This window comes from Pipistrellus hanaki, assembly GCF_964339955.1.
Source record: "Pipistrellus hanaki genome assembly, chromosome: 3".
Taxonomy (NCBI): Eukaryota; Metazoa; Chordata; class Mammalia; order Chiroptera; family Vespertilionidae; genus Pipistrellus; species Pipistrellus hanaki.
Genome location: NC_140505.1, coordinates 121,748,060 through 121,769,551, shown reverse-complemented (window position 1 = coordinate 121,769,551; position 21,492 = coordinate 121,748,060). Strand labels below are relative to the sequence as shown.

At 41.7% G+C, this 21,492-nt stretch overlaps 1 protein-coding gene across 6 annotated transcripts in view; it reads left to right on the top strand.

The window, feature by feature from the left end:
- The window catches only part of SYT1 (synaptotagmin 1), a 522,673-nt gene extending 508,676 nt beyond the window's left edge, over positions 1-13,997 (top strand). For all 6 annotated transcript variants that reach the window (XM_084880205.1, XM_084880204.1, XM_084880207.1 and 3 more), the window contains 2 exons: positions 6,292-6,425; positions 10,891-13,997. In XM_084880205.1, the coding sequence (XP_084736331.1) occupies positions 6,292-6,425; positions 10,891-11,097 (341 nt within the window). In that variant the 3' untranslated portion in view covers positions 11,098-13,997. The remainder of the gene's footprint in view (positions 1-6,291; positions 6,426-10,890) is intronic.
- Positions 13,998-21,492: the final 7,495 nt, after the last annotated feature.

Sequence of the window (21,492 nt, the reverse complement as noted above, 5' to 3'; positions counted from 1 at the left end):
GTACTTGTAAATTACTTATTAGAAACAACAACCCCAAAGTAAATATGTTGTAACTGCCAGTGATGGAAATGGGAATTGTTTGCTCTGAGAACCCTATTACTGTTCAATTATTTGCATTCTGTTAAGTGCTTGGCTTACTGAAGGAATAGACTTACTCAAGAAAATGCTGCACTGGGCAAAGAAACTGAATCCTCAACCTGCCATGTTGTAACTGCTGTCTCTGTACTGCGGGACCACTCTACACAAGTGCTGTGGCTCATTACCAGAAATTGGATCTCAAGTGGGAAGGATTGTGTCTCCACAAAAAAGAGTGTATGTGCACTGCCAGGTTTAGGCAGGAATGGGATCCTGGAGACCCGAGGTTGAGAAACTCTATAAACATTAGGTGGTTGCCTCCCAACTTCTGTGGCCCAGTCTCTAATTCCTGTTTAAGGAGCCACCATGTTCCTTTCTGGGCCATGTGCTTAGAATAGAGTTGAGCCTACCCCCAGCTCCAAAGATAGGACCCCTGTCCCTCCTGATTGGTTTGGGGATGGACACATGACCCAGGACTAAGTCAACCTAACTTACCACATTCTCTTCGTCTCAGGAATTAATATAGAGAAGATGTTTTGTCTACAATAGTCCAATCAGTCTAACCATGGGCTTTCCTGGGGATTCTCCTTTGTATGGGATAGTGTGGTGATCTGAGACTTGCAGCTGGTACAGTCGTTTACATCCTGAAGAGGGAAGCTTAGGGTGTCCTGGGCAGCCTCCATGTACTAATAGCATTGGAGGAGGACTCCATAGGAAACAGAGCAGGGACACAGGCAAACCTGGGACCTCACTGATATTGTTGAATCTGTACCAGACCCAGAACAGACTGAACTGATATAACAAAGAAACACCAAAATGCAGTGCCCCAAAAAGACAGTGCCTGTGGGAAATGCTTTGTCACCCTCAGTCTGTAAATAGGTGGGTAGGTGAGCAAAATTGGTAGGCATTTAGGGGCTATGAGGTCGTCTAGGGCCCCAGAATATTTCTATCTTGTTGTTCTGTCCCCCTAGAGCAGTGATTTTCAGCCTTTTTTTTTTTTAATCTCCTGGCACACATAAATTAATTACTAAAATTCTGTGGCACATCAAAAAAGTATATTATATTTTTTGCTGATAAGTAAAAAAAAAAAAGGTATAATTTTGACTCATTCATACCGGATGCTATTGCTGTGTTGGATATTCTCATTTTTTTATTTGACAGGCTAAGGGGAAAGCAGTCAGTGCCCCCCAACTAAATAGTCAGGTATTACATGTTTTAAAAATGCTTGCGAGACACCAGTTGAATAATGCCAGCTTAAAGTATTGTCATCATGTTACAAGGTAAAGGCTGGGTCCGTGATCCCATCACATTCATGTTTCAGTTGGATGGATGGATGGAAGGAAGGAAGGAAGGAAGGAAGGAAGGAAGGAAGGAAGGAAGGAAAGGAGGGAGGGAGGGAAGGAGGGAGGGAGGGAGGGAGGGAGGGAGGGAGGGAGGGAGGGAGGGAGGGAGGGAGGGAGGGAGGGAGGAAGGAAGGAGTGGAAGACATAAAGCTTATTTTAAGACAGAGTTTATCAATTTCAGTTCTATTAACATTTTGAGCCTGATAATTCTTTGTTGATGACGTCCTGTACATTGCAGGATGTTTGGCAGAATCCCTGGTTTCTACCCACTAAATGCCCATATCACTCCCCTCCAAGTTATGACAATCAAAAATGTTTCCAGACATTGCCAAATGTCTTGGGAGTGGAGTGCAAAATAGCCAGTATTTTAAGTATACGCTGTGAAGTTTACACACGTCACTTCCATTCACTTCCAATAGCCAGAAGTTAGTCAGTTGGTCATAAGAGAGTCGAGGATAAATATTTCTAGCTGGTGCCCAAGTAATACAAGCAATAAAACTCCAGGAGCTTTATTGCTAAAAAATCAATTTTAGGAGACAATTAATAATCTTTTCCACACAGCCCTACTTCTGGGTTTTTCCATTACATAAGTCAATAAGTTACCTTTCCAATTTATAACATTTTGAAATGGATTTTTCAGTCGCTTGGAATTCAGAACCTGAGTTGATACAAGTATTGCTTTCCTCATCTAAGACTGTAAGTTGAAATTTAGGGAACATCATACAAAGGAACAAGGATGAAAGGTCACTCAGAAGCTGGCTCCTGGCTCTGAGGGATTGAACAAAACAGCTGAAATGAGGCTGTTTTATATTAAGGGAGGCCTTTGGTTGAAAGGGAAAGGCCGGGAATCATGGTGGTAGTTAAGAAAGAACATGATATAATTATGCAAAATTGTCGAAATGAAAACTGCAGGCATCTTGCATTACTTGGCTTTGAACTGCTGCTTTCTAGTTCTCGTTGTCAATAGGAAAAGTCTTTAGTGGTCCCTTTGTATCTCAGACAAAAGGATCATTGCGGACAGCCAGCTGTTTTGCAATTATATTTCTATGAAGTTGGCATAATCTGACATCAGAACTGCCTAGAGGAAGAAGGCGGCGATGACGTGCTGGGGCATTAGTGTGTGGAATAGTCATACAAGAGGCCCCCGTGTTACAATGGATGGATAGTCCTCCCAAAACTCATCTCAAAGCCAGTGGTTCTGAATTCAAAACATTTCCCATAGGAATATTGCTTATCTGTTATTAGATCATTACAGAAGTCCTCCAAAACCAGGAAATAAGGATAGGGACCGGGTGCAAATACAAAAAAAAAAAATGCTGCAGGGCAGTGAAAGGTTGGTCTTTCAAGGAGAAAGTTTCTGAGAAATTCATCAGTAAAATCTTCCGGGAAGAGGCGATTTTTAAACCCAGACTTAAGATGGAAAAAGGAAGAAATGACATTTCAGGCTAAAGGACACAGTACTTCACATTCTCTATGAGGAACAGCCTGTGGTGGGAGCATGTCAGGTGTGGGCCTGGTTGTTCCAGCAACACATTCCCACATGGCAAAACACTCACTCGCCTCTGGGCCTGCCTACCTACTCCTCTGTTCCTTTAAAAGGACCAGTGATGCTCCAATTTCCTGTTTCCTTTAGGGAGATATGAAATGGCAAGGTCGCGGGTTCAATCTCCAGTCAGGGCACATACAAGAATCAACCAATGAGTGCCTAAATAAGACAACAAATCAATATTCCCTTCCCCCCTCTCTCCCTTTCCTCTCTCTCTAAAAATCAATAAATAAAATTAAAAAAAGAAAGAAAGAAAATGCATTCAACCAAATGCATTTATCCACACACAAAAATAAAGAAATCCTGCCATTTGCAACAGCATGGGTGGCCATTGAGGGCTTTATGTTAAGTGAAATAAGTCAGACAGAGAAAGACAAATATTGCATTATCTCACTTGTTTGTGGAATATATATATATATATATATATATATATATATATATATATGCCAAGCTCATAGAATGAGAGTAGAACGGTGGTTGCTAAGAGCTGGGGGGAGTGAGGGAGATGTTGGTCAAGGGATATAAACTTCCAGTTATAAAATGACTAAAGTCTGGGGATCTAATGTACAACATGGCGACTACAATTGGCAATGGTATATTTTATATTTGAAAACTACTAAGAGAGTAGAACTTAAAACTTCTCACCACACACACAAGATTGTGATTACGTGACATGATGGATGTACTAACCTTATTGTGGTAATCATTCACAATACATTGTGCATCTTAAACTTATACAGTGTAATGTCAGTGTTATCTCAATAAAGCTGGGTGAGAAAGAATAGGATCTCTGAGTGACTGCCACCCTTGGGCATGACTGGATGCGAATTCTGCCTGCAAAGCAAGTTGCTTTGGTGCCTGTGTCAGAATGAATCTGCAAAGGCAAAGACTAACACCGCCTCTTTAGAACAGGTCCAAGCCTGCTCCTCCTTCCAGCCCTCTCTCCTCTCTGTTAAGTATATGAAATTACAGAATAGCCCTGAATCATTGTCAGAACTGGCAGATTCACTTATGAAAGTCACAGGTTAGCAGCGTTACCTATTAGATCTCACAACCTACCTCTCTCCTAAACACATGGAAGCACATCTACCTTAGGGCCCTCACATGTACTGCTCTTTCCGGATGATACAAGCTTCTGCCACATCTTCAGATGACTAGCTCCTTACCCTGACTTTCTGTTCTCCTCAAAAAGCACAGCGCTAATCACCTTTTCTAAATTACCTTGTTCTCCCCAAGGTATTAATCACATAACATCAGAGCCCACATTGAAATCTGAAATTACTAATACCTTGTCGGGGTTTTAATTTGCTTACTCAAGTGGCAGATGCACAAAGAGCTTTCTTGTCACTTGCTGTCTTAAATGAATAAATAAATAGTTATTGTGTCTCTTTTAAGAAAAACCTATGCCTTAGGTTAATGTTTTAACTCACAAACATAGGAAGCATACATGTTGATTTTAGTAGTATTTGGATATTAGTCAGTGCCAAGGAGCAACTGGAGACTTGACCATGTTGTAGATGTGCTAGGGGTTAGGATGGTGGAGCCAGGGGACTTCATAAGCAAACAAGGTTTCTTAAGATACACTATCATAAACAAGCCATGTTTTCCATTTTCTTTGCTACTATTTACAGAGTTTAAAAAAAAAAAAACAAAAAAAAAACTGACCAATTAGTTAGTTGACAGAGCTGTTTCTCATCTCTATATCTGGTTTTTCAAGGTTTTTTTCATTTTGATTAAAATCTCCCTTGACTGGATGTAGCATTAAAAACAGACAAAAACAAAAACAAACAAACAAAAAATAATGTGGGCCTTGGGGCAATGGGAAGAAGACTGGACTGAGGACAAGGAAGACCTAGATTATAAGGCCCTAAAGAAGTTCTACGTACTCATTCAATGAAAACTTAAAAGTGCACGGTACTGTTAATAAATCCAATTAGGGAACATGGCAGACCAAGTTTCTGTCCCTCGGGAGTTATGTTCTACTGTGGAGAGGAGGAGGGGAGATAAGAACATTTTTTTGATCCACAGTTTTATCTTCCAAAAATATGTGGGCAGACTAGATCATCTGTCAAGTTCCTCCCAGCTGTATCTGTTTTGAAAGAGAGGGAAGAAACGCTGGAAGGCTTAGCAGGGGTTAGGAGAATAAAATCATGGGTGGTTTAAGTTTCACTTTTTTTTAACATTGCTTTCTGATTTTTTTTTTCTATAACAAACATGCATTATATGTGAAGTAGAAAAATGTTTAAGAAAACAGATTTTCCTATCAAATGTGAGCATTGGTTCTTGGTGACTTGAAGGTATGTCAGTTACCCATTAGTACTGAGAACTGTAAACGGGAATTATCTTAACCCTTCAGTGACTGACTTTTTACTTTACCTTTACCTAATGAGGCTGCAGGGAAGCTGCCAGGGGGATCTTCTGCTCCTTTTCTCATTACCTGTGTGTGTCGGCTTGTTCTTTTTTCCCTGAACTCTTGAACCTCTCCTCTACCTCGGGATGTTCAGGCACAGCCACTGGCTCTCTCTCTCTTCTCTCTTCTTTTTCCTCTCTCCTCTCTCTTTCTCTTTCTCAGCCTCTTCTCACCTCCAACCTTCATATCTCAGTTACCTCCCCAGAGAGGCCTTACCTGAATGGTCTAAAAATGTCATTCTTACCGTAGACTCACCATACTAACCCTGCTAGTCCCCATCATGTCTCTATCCTACTCTTTAAGCATTCTTCTAACTTGTAATTTCATGTGCATTTCTTTTCTTTTCTTTACAAGCCTATTGTCTATTTCCCGCACAAGTCTGAAGTTCCATCATGAACACAGAGATGGTCTATTTTGTTCACTATTCTATCCCTAAGGCCTAAATTACATTGGTTCAGTAAATAAGTAAATGAATAATGAAATGGCTCCTTTGTCCTCTATCAAGAGCTATTCCCATACAGTGCCAGCTCATAAGAGCCAATTGTTAAATATTCAGAATTTTAGATGTTAAACTGTTCATAGCTTGAAATCGGCTATGCTGACAGTATTTATATCATAGACATTGGCAAATGCTACATGTCAAGCTATTTTTTTAATCCAAAAAGCTGGTTTACCATCACACCACTGCTTTCATATCTTAAATCCAACTATAAATATTGACAATATCTACAATGGCCAAAAAAAAAAATAGTCCACAGGTTAATTAAAACCCTTCAATAAAAAATTAAATTTTAAAATACTCTAACTATATGCTATGTAATTATTTTCCTGTTGGGAATACTTGGCCTTTTCTAAGCTAAATTATAATCTAAAATATGTGTCTCAGATCTCCTAAACATTTTGTTTCTGTTTTTCAGATCCTTATGTGAAGATTCATCTGATGCAGAATGGCAAGAGGCTGAAGAAGAAGAAGACAACAATTAAAAAGAATACACTCAACCCCTACTACAATGAGTCATTCAGCTTTGAAGTACCCTTTGAGCAAATCCAGGTAATGTCAAACATAATTTTGTCTTCCCATTCAATTTCATTTATTCAGACCACACAAGTTAAACACACAGACACTGTACATTATCAGAGCACATGCCCTCATTAGAACTGCCATTCTTATTCCCGTGCACATTTGATGCTTAAGTTACATCAAGAGGAGAAGGCTAAAATACACAGCCCAGGATGTGCTGACTCATCAGCCAAACACAGCTGGTCTTCTCTTGAGCAGAAATAAAATAGGAAAAAGGACATCAATAGAGCAACTATACTAACCCAAAATGTATATTTGTAAAGATTAAAAGATCCAGAACAAAAAAATAAATTTTTACTCTCAGGCCATAATATATAATTATCCTAAGCACATCTTTACAGAAAAAAAATAGCAATAAGAGAAGTATATTGATTGATGCTAAATATGCAGTATCTTTAAGTTTTATTATTAAAAGACAATTAACAGCCCTGGCCAGTGTGGCTCAGTTGGTTAAATGTTGTCTCATGCACATAGCCAGGTTGCAGGTTTCCCAGTTGGGGTGCATGCTGGAGGCGGCCAATTAATATTTCTCTCACATCTATGCTTCTCTTTTTCTAAAAAAAAAAAAAAAAAAAAAAAAAAAAAAAAAAAAAAAAAATCAATAAAAACATATTTTTAAAAGACAACAATAGAAAAATTAGGCTAAGTTGTATTTTTATTTGTTCACATTTAGCTCCTTGTTTCTGAATCTGAGTGAATGGGTATTTTTATAAAAATGAATCCTGAATTTGCACATAATAATTGTTATGATAGGAAGTATATTAGAATATTTTGTGGTTAACATGTTCAAAATAGGATACTACATGTAGCCAAAATGATAGCATATGATATTATTACTTAGCAATTTTTAAATGAGATTTAATTTTTATTTAAGTTTTCTCACTTCATATCTATAGTTAGACTTTTAGAATCTAAAATTCATATCCAATAATTTTGGGTTATTTATTGGTAATTTTAATGGGTTTCAGAGAGATGAAATGCTTAAATCAACACTACTTTTTATTAAGTACTTGGTATTTTTATAGCATAAAAGTTTGTCCATATTTGAAGGAGAAATGAAAGCTAGACATCAAAACAATTTGGAGTCCTCTACAGGCCCAGAATAACAAGTCAATAAATACTCTTCAGTTGCATGTTTTTAAATTAATCTATTCTTAGAATGCAAAATCTTATGAATGAATCACACCTTTACTCTGAGAAAAAGCTAAGAAAATAGCTACGTTTAATGTATGTTTATTTAGTGCCTAGGTCCAAATTAAGCACTTTATTTATGTAATCTCATTTAATCCTTACAATAACCTTGTGAGAGAGATTCCATTATTATCCCAATTTTACATATAAGGAAACCTAGGCTTAGAATTTCCTCATATGTCAAATAGAAGTAATAACAGGATCCACATCAAAGTAAGATTATGTATATGAAAGCGCTTTGGACAGTGCCAAGCATATAGGAACACTCAGTAAATGGTTCCCATCATTATTACTATTCACAATGCTAGTGTTGTCTCTTTTTCAAATCAATGTTTTATTAGAAAATTGATCTAACAATAAATTAAAGCAACATATAAATCAGCGCTGTCCAATAGAACCCTCTGTGAGGAAGGAGATATTTTATCATTTGTGCTGTCCAATATGGTGGTCACTAGCCACAGGTGGGCAATGAGCACCTCAGTCACTGGGTAAACAAAGAACTTAATTCGTTTTTTACTTATTTAAACAGCTACATGTAGCTAATAGCTAGTGTTTTATATAGGAAGGGGTTGTTGTTGTTTTTTTGGTGTGTTTTTTTTAAATATGATTTTACTGATTTCAGAAAGAGAAAGGGAGAGGGAAAGAGTCAGAAACCTCAATGATGAGAAAGAATTATAGATCTGCCTCTTGTAAGCCCCCTCCTTGGGATCGAGCCCAAAACTGGGGCATGCCCTGACCTGAAATCCAATCAGTAGCCTACTGGTTCATGGATCGACACTCAACCACTGAGCCATACCGGCCAGGCTATAGGGCAATTTTTGAAAAATCAGTGATCCCACCATCCTCACATTGATTCTCAGTTTTTATATAACATTTCTTATATACATTTCCACATGACAGCATATTGGACATACTTATTTACTTTCAATAGTTGTTACATAAGGAAATGACATTGCAGAGGACACTGCCTCCTGCCCCCAATTACTTGTTCACTAGTCTGCACCAGTGCGCTCTCTGCTTCAAACCTGCTGGCAAACCCCTAAGACATCCAATTATCTCCAACCATTTGTTTTGCAATATTTGTTCAGTGAACCCTTCTAAGTTCTAAGACCTTTTTCCTATGGAAACTAACACCTCCTGGCATTTTGTTTTTGTTTTTTTAATTCCGCAGAACAATATCAGGCAGGGCACTGAGATGAAAAATCCTATTGTAAACCTCCCTCTTTGAGTGGCAATTCTACACCCGGTTTTTAAAAAATAAATGTCCCTTTTCAACTATAAATTGCAGCAGATGCAGGTATATTGAAAATGAAGGGCATGAAAAACAAAGCGTAGGCTGGGTTTCTGGGGCAGCACTGTGGAGGAGATAACATTTTGTCAGGAGAGAGCCTGAGCCCGTCTAGAGTACAGTAGGCACGGGAATGATGGCTCGCCTGCCACTGCATCCCTCCTCCTCTGCTCCTTCAGTCAGTGTATTCTTTTCTTGTTTTCCTTCCCAGGGGGCTGCTTTCCTCATCTTTGCTTTCTCTAGAGAAAGTAACTGAGCATTTCACATGCTATTAATATAATAGGGGTTCAGGTTTCCTTTATCCTGCAATTATAGGGTTATCTGTCTTTCTGTCTCTATCCCTAAGAAATACATACATTCTGCGAGGAAAAAAAAAATGCTGATTTGTAAATGAAAATGTTGCATTCCTTTCCTCAAGCCAGCAAAATGTATAAACTATATATGCAGCTGGAAAAATTAATCCAACGCTTTCAGAAGGAGATTGTTGAGTGTTACTAATCAATACTTTCCTAGCTGAATAATCAGAATCCATTCCATTCATGTTACCTTTGTGCACAATGTCCCCAATGCCCCTCCCTCTTCCCTGCAACCTGACTGCATCCTGATGTATTTGCATGGAAAGTTTCTGAAAACCGAGCTCAGTTCCAAACACCAGCAGTGGGTAGGTAATTCCCTTGACCATAAAACAATCCTAGGAAGACAGAAGTTCGTGTCCTTTATCTCCAGTGTGTTTCATTTTACATTCTACATTTCACTCTGAGAAGTGATCATTTCCTCTGATCTGAACCTGCACCCAGGCACCCTCTCCCACCCGCTGGTGCAAGAATGCAGACCTCAGAGTACAGAGTACCACAGGGCCAGAACTGCCCTGGGCCCCACCTGGCCCTGGCTTCTACCACTGCATTTTCTGCTCTTTTTAATGCACCACGAAATGTTATGCATTCTACTCTACTCTAAAGTCTTCCTTTATCTTTGTACTCCATTTCTAGATTGGGGCCATTGCATGCTTTCACTAAATAAATTTATTGCTTAGGAAGCAGAATTAAAATGTGCTTTTAAAAAGTCTTTCTTTCATGTGATAATAGTATGGATTTGCTTTCACCAGTTCAGTCAGTTCAAAAACGTAAGTTATTACAGAAACCCTCAAAATCTAATGGAATCACCAAAATAAAATCCTATGCAGCCCAAAAAGGTTATTTCCATTTGATGCCAGTACCAGATTCATAGTAGTTTTACTCAATAAATGTTTATTGAGGGCACGTATGAATGAAAAATATTATCTTTACTTGGTTAGTACATTTTAAAGGCTTTTACTTGACAGTCACATCTTGTATTCACAACAATTTTGTGACCAGCTGAAATTCTAAATTAGTTTTATGGAAACTATTGGCTCTCTCCTCCTCCCCCAACAGTGGGATTGCTGTACATGGCTGCTTTGGGAATTATAACCAGAAATGGTCTGAGTGTCAATGTAAGAAATTTCCTGGGTGAGACAACTGAAACAAATGCATTTAGAGATGAATACGAGCTGACACAAGCAGCAGAGCATGTGGTTTACAGCATGGACTCTGGGAACCAAAAGACTCACTCCTTCTATGACCTCAGGCTGATTTCTTACCTTCCCTGAGCTTCGTCTCTCCTCTACAGAATGGCTATACTAATAGACTCTATTGTGAAAAGTAACTGAGTAGTGTGTGTAAAAGTTAGAAGAGTACCAAATACATACTAAAAATGAACATTTACGGAGTGTTTTGAAGGTGATGACAACAATGATAATAATAGTGGTGGTGATGATGTAATGATGGCGAAATAGGGATGGCATCATATGCCAGTCGTTTTCACATGTTTAGAAACTGGTTCTTCTTATTTCCAATTCCTTAGCTCTCAAGGAAGCTTTGTCATAGGAAGGTATCTCCAGGGCTGGATGATTAATGTTTATTGTGTGTCCTCTTTCAGAAAGTGCAAGTGGTGGTCACTGTGTTGGACTATGACAAGATTGGCAAGAACGATGCCATCGGCAAAGTCTTTGTGGGCTACAACAGCACCGGGGCTGAATTGCGACATTGGTCAGATATGCTGGCCAACCCCAGGCGACCCATTGCCCAATGGCACACCCTACAGGTAGAGGAGGAAGTTGACGCCATGCTGGCCATCAAGAAGTAAAGGAAAGAAGCCTTTCTGCATTTGCCCACATAGTGCTCTTTAGCCAGTTATCTGTAAATACCTCAGTAATATGGGTCCTTGCATTTTTCCAGCCATGCGTTCCTGACACAATTCAGTGGTACTTCAAATCCTGTTTTAATTTGCACAAATTTAAAGATAGAGAGCCCCCGAGTCCTTCATCATACAACTGCCCTCCAAATCTACTCTTCTGTTAAGCAATATGATGTGTAGATAGAGCATGACTGAAATTATTTATTGTATCACACACAGTTGTACATACCAGTATGCTACAGATTTATTTCTAGTTTGTGTATTTGTATGTTGTAAGCGTTTCCTAATCTGTGTATATCTAGATGTTTTTAATAAGATGTTCTATTTTAAACTATGTAAATTGACTGAGATATAGGAGAGCTGATAATATATTATATGGTAAATATAGTACCGTCTGCATTCCCAGCAAAAATATCAACTTGTAAGGCACTAGTACAGTGAAACTGACATCTTAAAGGACAACTTAAACCTGAGCTTTCTATTGAATCATTTGAGTACCAAGGTACACTCACACCACATATTTGGTGGGTGCGTCCAATTTTGTAGAATTTCTTCACAGGCAAATTAGCATGATCTGAGCAGCATCCAGGCTGACCTCCAGGAAGTATAGCCACAAAACAGAACAGCATCTGTCTGTACATACCTACAAAGCTAAAACCAGGGCTTCACTCTTACATTTGAAGGAGCAACTGAACAGGAGTCGATGATTTCATGTTACTGCATATAGAGTCGCAACTTGATGGTGGTGTGTGTGAGTGTGTGTGTGTGTGTGTGTATGCATGTGTGTGTGTGCATGTGTGTGTGCATTTGTTTAGGGATGGGGGTGGGTGGGAAGATGCTGAGGGGAGAAGTCAGCATTTCTGAAATATTGCCTGACTATTTCAAAAAGAAACAAGTAGCTCTTCATTATCACCTTTATACAAAATGTGCATCCTGTGAATTCTGTTCCAGATTTCACACCTCCAATAATTCCAAAACATTTGCACACTAGACTTTGTAACAAGATATTTTATTACACAAAACCAGACTAGAAGGAATGCAGAATATTTTTAACACAGCAATCTGTGCTTATTACACAAAGTTACTTTGTGGTAAACAGACAGTATTGTAATCCCATCAAAAGATGAAAAGCAAACAATTAGCCATAGTTCTGAATGCACTTCGATTAAGCCAAAACAGACAGCTAGTGATGTTTTTTATATGCTCTTTTTACTTAAATAAGTTTTAATTTGTCCTTTAAAAAAAAAAGGTGAAACAAAACCAAGAACAAGTTCTAGAAAACTGAAGCAACCTCTTACGTATTCTAGATGCTTGACTTAGGAGGAGTTTTTAAATGTTTTCAATGTTATTATGTAGTAAATGGCACTATTATGAAGCTACTAGTCATTCCATAAGAGTCTTAAAGGACTGCTCTGTGTAACACTGTGACTGCCGTCTGTGCTTAGACACGTAGTTTCCTCAGTGGATAGCACTCAATTTATCCCGTAGTGATATTGTACACAATACTGCCATTCCCTCTACTGCACTGCCCGAAATGTGTGTAGCACAAACAGTTCTCGTTACAAAGGACCAACTCAGAACTGAAAAGCTATGCATAGGCCAAGGAAGATTCACAGAAGGGGGTGAGACACAGCATTTGGTCAAGCACTGTGCGATATTCCATATTTCCCCCCGCGATGGCAGACAACCACTCTGCAGGGCAGCCTGTTGTCACGCTGCATCGATTTTTTTCTCCTACTCACTTCTGTGGCCCATTTTAGCTCCAGGCCATGGAGAGTCGAGATGTGCTGAGGTGGGAGTTGATCTGCACCGATATCAAAACACAGAGGAGGAAAACTAGACAGAAGCCTCGTGTTCAGACTTGAGGGTCTCATGCCACACTTACTTTTTTTTAACAACTCAGAGAGAATTCAGAAAGGGCTGGTGGGAGGCTTGGAGTATGGTGTTAGCGGTTTCCTGAATTCTTGTCATTATTCTTTCCTCGACAAAAAAGAGGCATGCCCTTTGACCTTTCAGCCCAGTGATAGCAAACTCTAGATCTGGGACAGACAGAAAGGACAAAAGAATAACATCTCCCTCTTCTATAGATGGTCCGCACTTAAAGGAAAAAGAAAGAAAAACATAGATATTAGAAACTGTGGAAGGTTTGATGTAAGACTAGATACCAGTTTGAACAGAAGAGTCAAATGAGAGTCTTTCCATTGTAAAGGACCAAACCCGATCAAAGAGAGGAGCTGATTGGCTTGTAAAAATTCCCCGAAATTCCAGAAACTGGCATCTCATTTGATTGTATTCCACTTTAAGTTGTTTACACTGAAACTATACTTCAAAACAAGCAGGTCCGAGCTGCCCAAGACACATGATTTCTTGCATTCAAGTACTACTAACGCATTCTCTCTTGCAACACTGCCAGACGTGGGGTCTTGTCGCCACCGAATCAGTTGGTACTATGCCACCTCTCACAAGTCAGTGACCGAACCTGCTCTGAGACCAAGATTCACCCTCAGATAAGCCACAGGGACCTTTCTGACAAAGCTGTGCAATGCGTTAGAATCGGATGTGCTCTAGAAAGATCCTAGTTGCCTTTGTGTATATTTACTGCCTGCTTGAGTGTTTCTATGTGTGGGTTTCCTCTGTATCTTGTAGACATGTTGGGGTGTTTCCTTCTGCCATATGGCTCGTGGCCCGCGAGCCAACTACTTTAGCTGTATTTTACCTTCATTTTCGATGAGGTGATTTAAATTTCGTTTCACTTCGTGTAGTGAATTCCACAGTAGTTTTCTGGTTGTTGTTAAAAATAACTTCACAATAGTACCTGGATATTCAATAAAAATGTTTTATTTCCTGTTGATGTTGCCACCTTTCAACTCCTTTTCTTGCCTGACTCGGGGTGGGCCAATGGCTTGGGGACTCTGGGGCCGCTGGAGGCAGGGGCAGGTCAACAGCACATGGAGGGCTGCCTCCAGTTCCCGGCTGGGACCATGGCAGCTGAAGGGACACAAGGCGCAGAGCGTGTGCCGCCAGAGCCCCGAGTCCCTGCCTCCAGTCCATCTCGGCATGCTTCTCTGTTCATGGTCAACCCACCTGGCACAGCGACAGGCCTCCTGCTGTGCCCAAACTGTGTCCTCCAGGGTTCGCACTCCAGAGCCTAACCACACAGCCTCTCCAGACTGGGGTTGAAAGTAAGGTTTTTAAACCCCGTTTCTGGAGGGCAGCAGGATGTTATATACCCTACCTGTTGCAATTCCTAGAGATAAAAGTAAATATCTTTCCTCCACTAAATGCACATGTTTCAGGTACCGCCAGCGGCGTACCATGTTTTTACTGGATGCTGGAGACACAATGAATGATGTAATGAGGTCCTCCTGTCCCCGAGCCCACGGTCTGAGACAGACGCAGAAAGGCACTATCACAATACACTAGGCCGTGCACCTCGGTCCCTGAGACCAATCATAGTGGACACCCTGGTGTGCTACCCTGACCGCTCACAGCTGTGTCCTCTGACCTTCACTGAGGAAGCTCCCTTACTCAGGAGACCACGCATCCTCCCGGGCAGCCCACATCCTCAGCCTTATGGGATCTCTCTAAGGAGCCATCTCAGGCTCACAGCGCCCCAGGGTTAGCTGAAAATGCTTTTGCAACCACACTGCAGTTTAAATTCTTCCTCACGGTTTCCCCAGCTCCTGTACAGGTGTTATTCCCAAGAGCACTCCCCAGCCAGACCCCTTCATCCTAGAATCTGCATCCCGGAGAACTCAGTTCATAACACATTCTTTGGGGCGAGGGGGCGATATCAAGAAAAGTTTCCTAGAGAAGACACCACCAGAGGGTCATCTAAAGGAACCGCTAGGAGTTATTCCAGTGTGTAGGCAAGACTGTGACCAAAAACACCTCATTTAACAAGGCTTCAAGTTTACCCAGGATAAGGTCTTTGTCTGCTGGCTGCATCATACTCGCTTCAGCCAGCTTTCATTAGACACCGCCACATAGAGATGGCACTGAGCTAACACTGCTTCCACAGCTCGGGAGGGCCACTTAGCTACTGTACACTCAGCGGAAACCACTGGCAGAGTTCTCAAAGCAAGCTGAGAAAATGATGTTGGACGCAGTCCACTGGGATTAGGTGCAAAAAATAATCATTTGTTTGGTTTGTAATGGTGAGCATTTTGTTGTTCTTAAATAGCTCCTTGGCATTATGTACAAAACTAGAGCATTTATTTTTTTAAAATACATTTTTATTGATTTCAGAGAGAGGAAGGGAGAGGGAGAGAGAGAGAGAAACATCAATGATGAGAAAGAATCATTGATTGGCTGTCTCCTGTAAGCCCCCTACTGGGGATCAAGCTGCAACTTGGGCATGTATCCTGACTGGGAATCAAACCATGACCTCCTGGTTCATAGGTCAAGAGCTCACTGGAGTCTCTCTCTGTCTTTTTTTTAACCCCTCAGCCAAGGATATGTTGTTCTTTTTTTTATTTTTTTTTAGAGAGAGGGGAAGAGAGAGGGAAAGAGAGAGAAAAACATCAATATGAGAAACATTAATCAGCCATACTGGACCAGCTATAATATTTCTTAGTGCACTCACAAAAGCAAAAACAAAAAATCATCCATCCTTGTGTCAATGTCTACGGAAAGATTTTGTACATACACTTAGGATATTTATTAGGGGCTTCAGTCAGGAAAACAAAACCACTCCATGGGTTTCAAAGAGGGAATTTTATAGGAAATTGGCCACAAAGAGAGGGCTAAGAACGCATGGGAGAGCCGATGAGTGAACCTGGAGATTCACAGACAACACCGGTAATTGTGAAATTGTGTCAGGGCTGCCCTTACAAAACACCAGGGGCCCCCTGGGGCTGAGACAACAGAAGTTTGTGTTCTCCAAGTTCTGGAGGTCAGAGTCCGAGACCAAGGTGCTGGCAGTTGGTTTTCTTCAAGCCTCTCCTCCGTGCCTGTGCCCTCACCTCCTCATCTTAAGGACATAAGTCCTATTGGATTAGGGTCCACCTCATCTTAACCTAATTACCTCTGCAAGGGCTCCTGGTCCAAACAGTCGCATTCTGTGGTGGTGGGTTAGGACTTGGGCATACGCATGGACAAGGCTGAAGCACAGGTGAGCCCACAGCACCACCGCTCGGCCTGGGAGAACAAACTGGAGGGACAGCGTTAGTGAGGCCCAGAACCTGAATGGAGGGGCTGGAACTGTGGGGCTCCATTTTTCTGGGACCACTGACACAGGGGAGAGTGGGGGAGAGGTTGTGACAGTGAGGCTCCACCTTGGAGGTTGGGGAAGTCAGCAGACCCTGGTCCCACAGTGGCCACTGTGCCTACCGGAGAGTGGCAAGAGTTGGAAACAGGACTGGGGGTCCCTTCTCCCCTCCTCCTAACCCAGCCCAGCCAGGGCTTCCCATTGATAGAGCCTAGTCAGAGTCAGCTGGCCGGGAGTCTGGAAAACAGCCTGCTGGGTCTTAGCGCCACCCCGAGTACATGGCAGAGCCCAGATAGGTGGGGATTGGAGCAGAGAACAAGCAGTGACCAATGCATTAGTTGCCTTAGTCCTTTCAGGCTGCTATAACAAAAATACTATAGGGGATGATTTACACACATATTTAATTCTCACAGTGCTGCAAGCTGGCAAGTTTGAGCTCAAGGCACCAGTAGATTCAGTGGGGGAGGCAAGAGGGGGGAGCAGGTGGAGGATGGGATCGTCTTCTTGCTGTGCCCTCACAAGGTAAAAGGGGCAAGAGAGCGCCCTGGAGTCCTTCTCTCTTTTTTTAAAGCACTCACCCAAGGATATGTTTCTATTGATTTTTTAGAGAGAAAGGGCGGGAGAGGGAGAGAGAGAGAAACATCAATGTGAGAGAGAAACATCGATTGGCGCCCTCCTATACTCATCCTGACCAGGATGGAATCTACAATCTGGTATATCCCCTGACTGGGAATCAAACCTGCCACCTTTTGCTCCAACACTGGCCTGGAGTCCCTGGAGTCCTTTATCTGGGCACTAATCCCATTCATGAGGGCTTTACCCTCATCACCTACTAGAAATCACCTCACAAAGGCCCTACCTCCTAAGAGTGTTGAGATTTCCACATAAAAATGTGAGGGTCACATGCTTCTCAGCAGCTGCACAGACGCTCCGAATATTCTTTTTTCTTCCTCGGAGGGTACAGGGCAGGTATCTGAGCCGAGCTAGGCCTCACACACCTGATGAAGCAGATGCACAGACATCATATTCTTATTCTATTTATGCAGAGAGTTTACTGTCACAGATTTGAAAATTCCAACCATGATTGCAATCACCCCCTCACTGCAACACATCTTTATGATACGTGCTCCGGACTCTTTGATGTTTAGCAACTGATTTAAGCTGCACACAAATCTTTACCGTTAAACAGTCAGAAGGCAACTTTTGAATAAAGAGGTAAGTAATCAGGAAAATAAAAATGAGAAATGGCCTAATACTAAATGTACGAAGACATTTTCCCAAAGCCTACAGAGTAATAATTATTCAGGAGGAACCATCAAGAAGGAACAGTAATAAAAACACCAGGAAAACCTGCTGATGATTTGTGATCTACCTTCTGAGGCTGGCTGGAAGTTACCTGCATGTTAACATCTGCATTTCAGCCTTACTGAGCACTCTACCTTCCCACCAGCACACATGCCAGAGTTCCCACGCACATCCTTCTGCCCTGACAGTAGCCCTCCTGCCAACAGCCCTTCCCCTTGTGTAAAATGTGCTTGTCCCTGCCAGGGTGCACACAGCTTCAACAGGATTTTGTACTGACCAAGTCGGGACTCACTTCCTTCCCAGCTGTCCACTTTACCTCCATCACTTCCCTACCTCTGGGGTTGGAGTGAAGGATTATTTAAGTTGCCTGTGGAAGAAACCCCAGTCAAGCTGAATTAGGAAAAGAGGAAAAGAAGGGAGAAGGAAGTGGGGGTAAGGAAGCGAGAGAGAGGTATAAATTATTGGCTCATCTAAGCAGGAAATTCAAGATGTGATTACATTCAGGAACAGCTGGATCAAGGCCCTCAAACAATGTTGCCATCCCATTCACTCTCTCTCTCTCTTCCCCCTTTGTCCCCAGTGTCTCCACATGACAGCACAGATGGCCCCTAGCACCTCCAAACTTACATTCTTCCAGCTTAGCATGCTCGCAGAGAGCACTACTTTCACAATTATGGCACCAATTTCCCCGACCTAATTATACATGCTTGGACCTCATACCCTCCATAAAGTAATCACTACGTGCAGATAACGCAATATTCACTTTGGCCAACAAAACAACACTATTCGGCCGCCATACACCTCTGCCAGGAGGTATGGTAGAGGCCCACACTCAGACAGCAGCAGCCTCATCATTCTTCCCCTTGACCAAAAACACTATTGAAAAGGTAATATTAAAAGTATGCACCGCCTTTCATTATCTGAAAACATCAATTGGTTTTCCAGGAACCAACCATCTGCTATATATTTTAAGCAACCTTTCTTCAAAAGCTCTAAGGCAGCGGTCGGCAAATCACGGCTCACAAGCCACAGTTTGCCACTATGTTGACTAATGAGTTTGCTGACCACTGCTCTAGGATATTACACAATTCTAGTTTCTGCGAGATCCTCCCTCTCCCCAACTGGTGGGCGGAATTATGACTTTACTGGCATCTGCCACGGAGACATCCCCAAGACATTGAACCACCAATCAGTGTGTGCCCAAGTGCCCTGGAGCCCACCCCTCCCTTTTCTGCCCTGGGTCCAACCCTTTCCTGTTCCTCCCCTCAAAAGGCTCCCCCACCCCTCCATGTGCTGCTGTTCTCTCTCTGTGGAGTCAGCCCTCTTGGGTCCCTCCTTTCTCTTCTCCCCCCTCCTTTAATGCTGATTTCTCTACCTACATAATGAGTCCTGCTCATTACTGGGGAATAAACCTTCCTTTAATATGTCCTGGTAGTCTCCAACTTATTTCTTGTACCTCAAACCTTACGGTTTCCTGAGTTCATAAAAAAAACTACTATTATAGAAACTTAAAAGGAAGAAAAGAAAAAAGAGCCTAACAGGTTTGGCTCAGTGGATAGAGCGTCTAGCGTCAACCTTTGGACTCAAGGGTTCCAGGTTCAATTCCGGTCAAGGGCATGTACCTTGGATGTGGGCACATCCCCAGTGGGGGGCATGTGGGAGACAGCTGATTGATGTTCCTCTCTTCAATGTTTCTAATTCTCTATCCCTCTCTCTTCCTCTCTGTAAAAAATCAATAAAATATTTTTTTTTTAAAGAAAAAAGAGAGGAAAAAAATCACCATACACACCCTTTATGTTTTGCCATTTGGGCTGACAATCTTGGTCCATATACAATCTTTTCTCTTTTTTTTGGCATGTATTTTTAATTTTTTAAAAAATTATAGTTAATGTACAATATTATATGTTTTAGGTGTCCAACCCCACAATGAGCTATTATGTAACTTACAAAAGAAACAAGCCTTTTTTTGTTGCCACATAGTCTTTATAATTTTTATTTTTAATAATCATCTGACTTTTTTCTTCAGGTAGATAAACAAAAACTTATTCAATCATTTCTCTTACATTGGATATTTAAGTTACTATTTTAATTTATTTATTTATTATATAAATGATATTGCCATGGATACTTTAGTGGAGATTTTATTTATTATTTCATTAATCTATAAATAGATAGATTTTATCTATTTATGTTTTTAAGTTTCCAGAATTTTCAAATTTGGCTTCTTAGAAGGTTTCACCAAGAAGTACTGCCATTGGTGTTATGTGTTCCAGTTTTCCCACAGCCTCCCCAACTCTGGGCTTGGTGCATTCAGTGTCTGCCAACTTGTGGGGGTCAGGGCCTCAGTAATGACAGGCCCAGAACTGGCATACCAGTCTCTCCATTCCACTGACCTCTTCACTACTCCAGGCCGCTTGGTTACAAAATAAATGACATGAGCCCTGGCCGGGTGGCTCAGTTGGTTGGAGCATCATCCCTGTACACCAAAGGGTTGCATGAGTTCAATTCCCAGTGAGGGCATATAATCTTCCTCTCTCTCAGAATATCAATAAATGACATGAGAAAGGCATTGGCAAGAACTTGAGAAGAGAAGGTGGCAGGAGAGAATCTCAAGAAAGAGAATGTCTGGGAGGAGGAGTGTCCAGGTGAGGCAATTGCCCCCCTCACCTTCCCATCAGGACTGTAGGCTGGGTGAGGAGTTGCTCATCCGGCCGGCTCTCTAAAGGCAGATGCCTTAGCATCACAGAAGCCTCACCGCTGCCTCCCAGGGCCCAGCCTCATGTTCTGCCCTCACCTGAGAGCAGAAAGAGCTCCAACTTGAAAGCTTACAGATGTTCAAATCCTGGTTCATTCGCTTAGCTCAGTGGTTGGCAAATTGCGGCTCTCGAGCCCCAGTTTGCTGACCACTGGCTTAGCTATATAGCCCTGGATAATCCTTAATTTTGTGTATCAAGATAATGGGCATTAAACCCTATTATTCAATAATCATTCAATAAATGATAGGTATTGGCTTCTAAATCTAGCCCAGGGTCAGCAGTGAAAAGTGAAATATATGGGGCTTTGTTGACAATACATTCTGTATCTTCTCTTCTTCCTACTACCTGACAACCATCCTTCCTTCCTTTCTTTCTAACCCTTTAAAAATGTAGAAACCTTTGTGCTCACTACACTACCAATGTCAGACACTAATAATGGAAAACCTCACAGACCAAACAAATGTGGGCAGCTATAGTGTGCAGACTAGAATCAAGTCATGTCACTCTGCTTCTTCAATACCTCCCCCGCTGCCTCCTCTTACAGATGAACATCTAACCAGGGTTCTCCCCAGGTTTCAATCACCTTCCTCACTCCGCCCAGCCCTGCCCCATGTTCTGGTTACACATTCTCTGAACACTCACATTTCCATGCCTTCTCTTCCCCTGAAATTTCCTGACAAAGTCCTACAGGCTGCAGAGTGAAGAGTGAAGGGGAAGAAGGGCTAGGAGACCTCAGGCCATCGGGGAAAGAGAGCTATGTGACATTTATTTCCAGATACGCTGCACAGTCTCTCTCTCTCTCTCTCTCTCTCTCTCTCTCTCTCTCTCTCTCTCTGTCTGTCTCTCACTCACTCTCTCTCTTTCTCTGAAGCACAATCTGAATTATCAGGCCTCATTCATTGTTGCTACATCCTTGTAGCCCACACGTGGCTGGTGGTTCGCTCTACCCCCAAATGCCTCTGGCCGTAGGCAAACAATAATGCTCTAGAATAAGAATGCCTGCCTCACCAGTTTCCTTGAACATACTGAAGACTTTTTCTTTCTTAATTCATGGGGAAATGAACACGTTTCAGA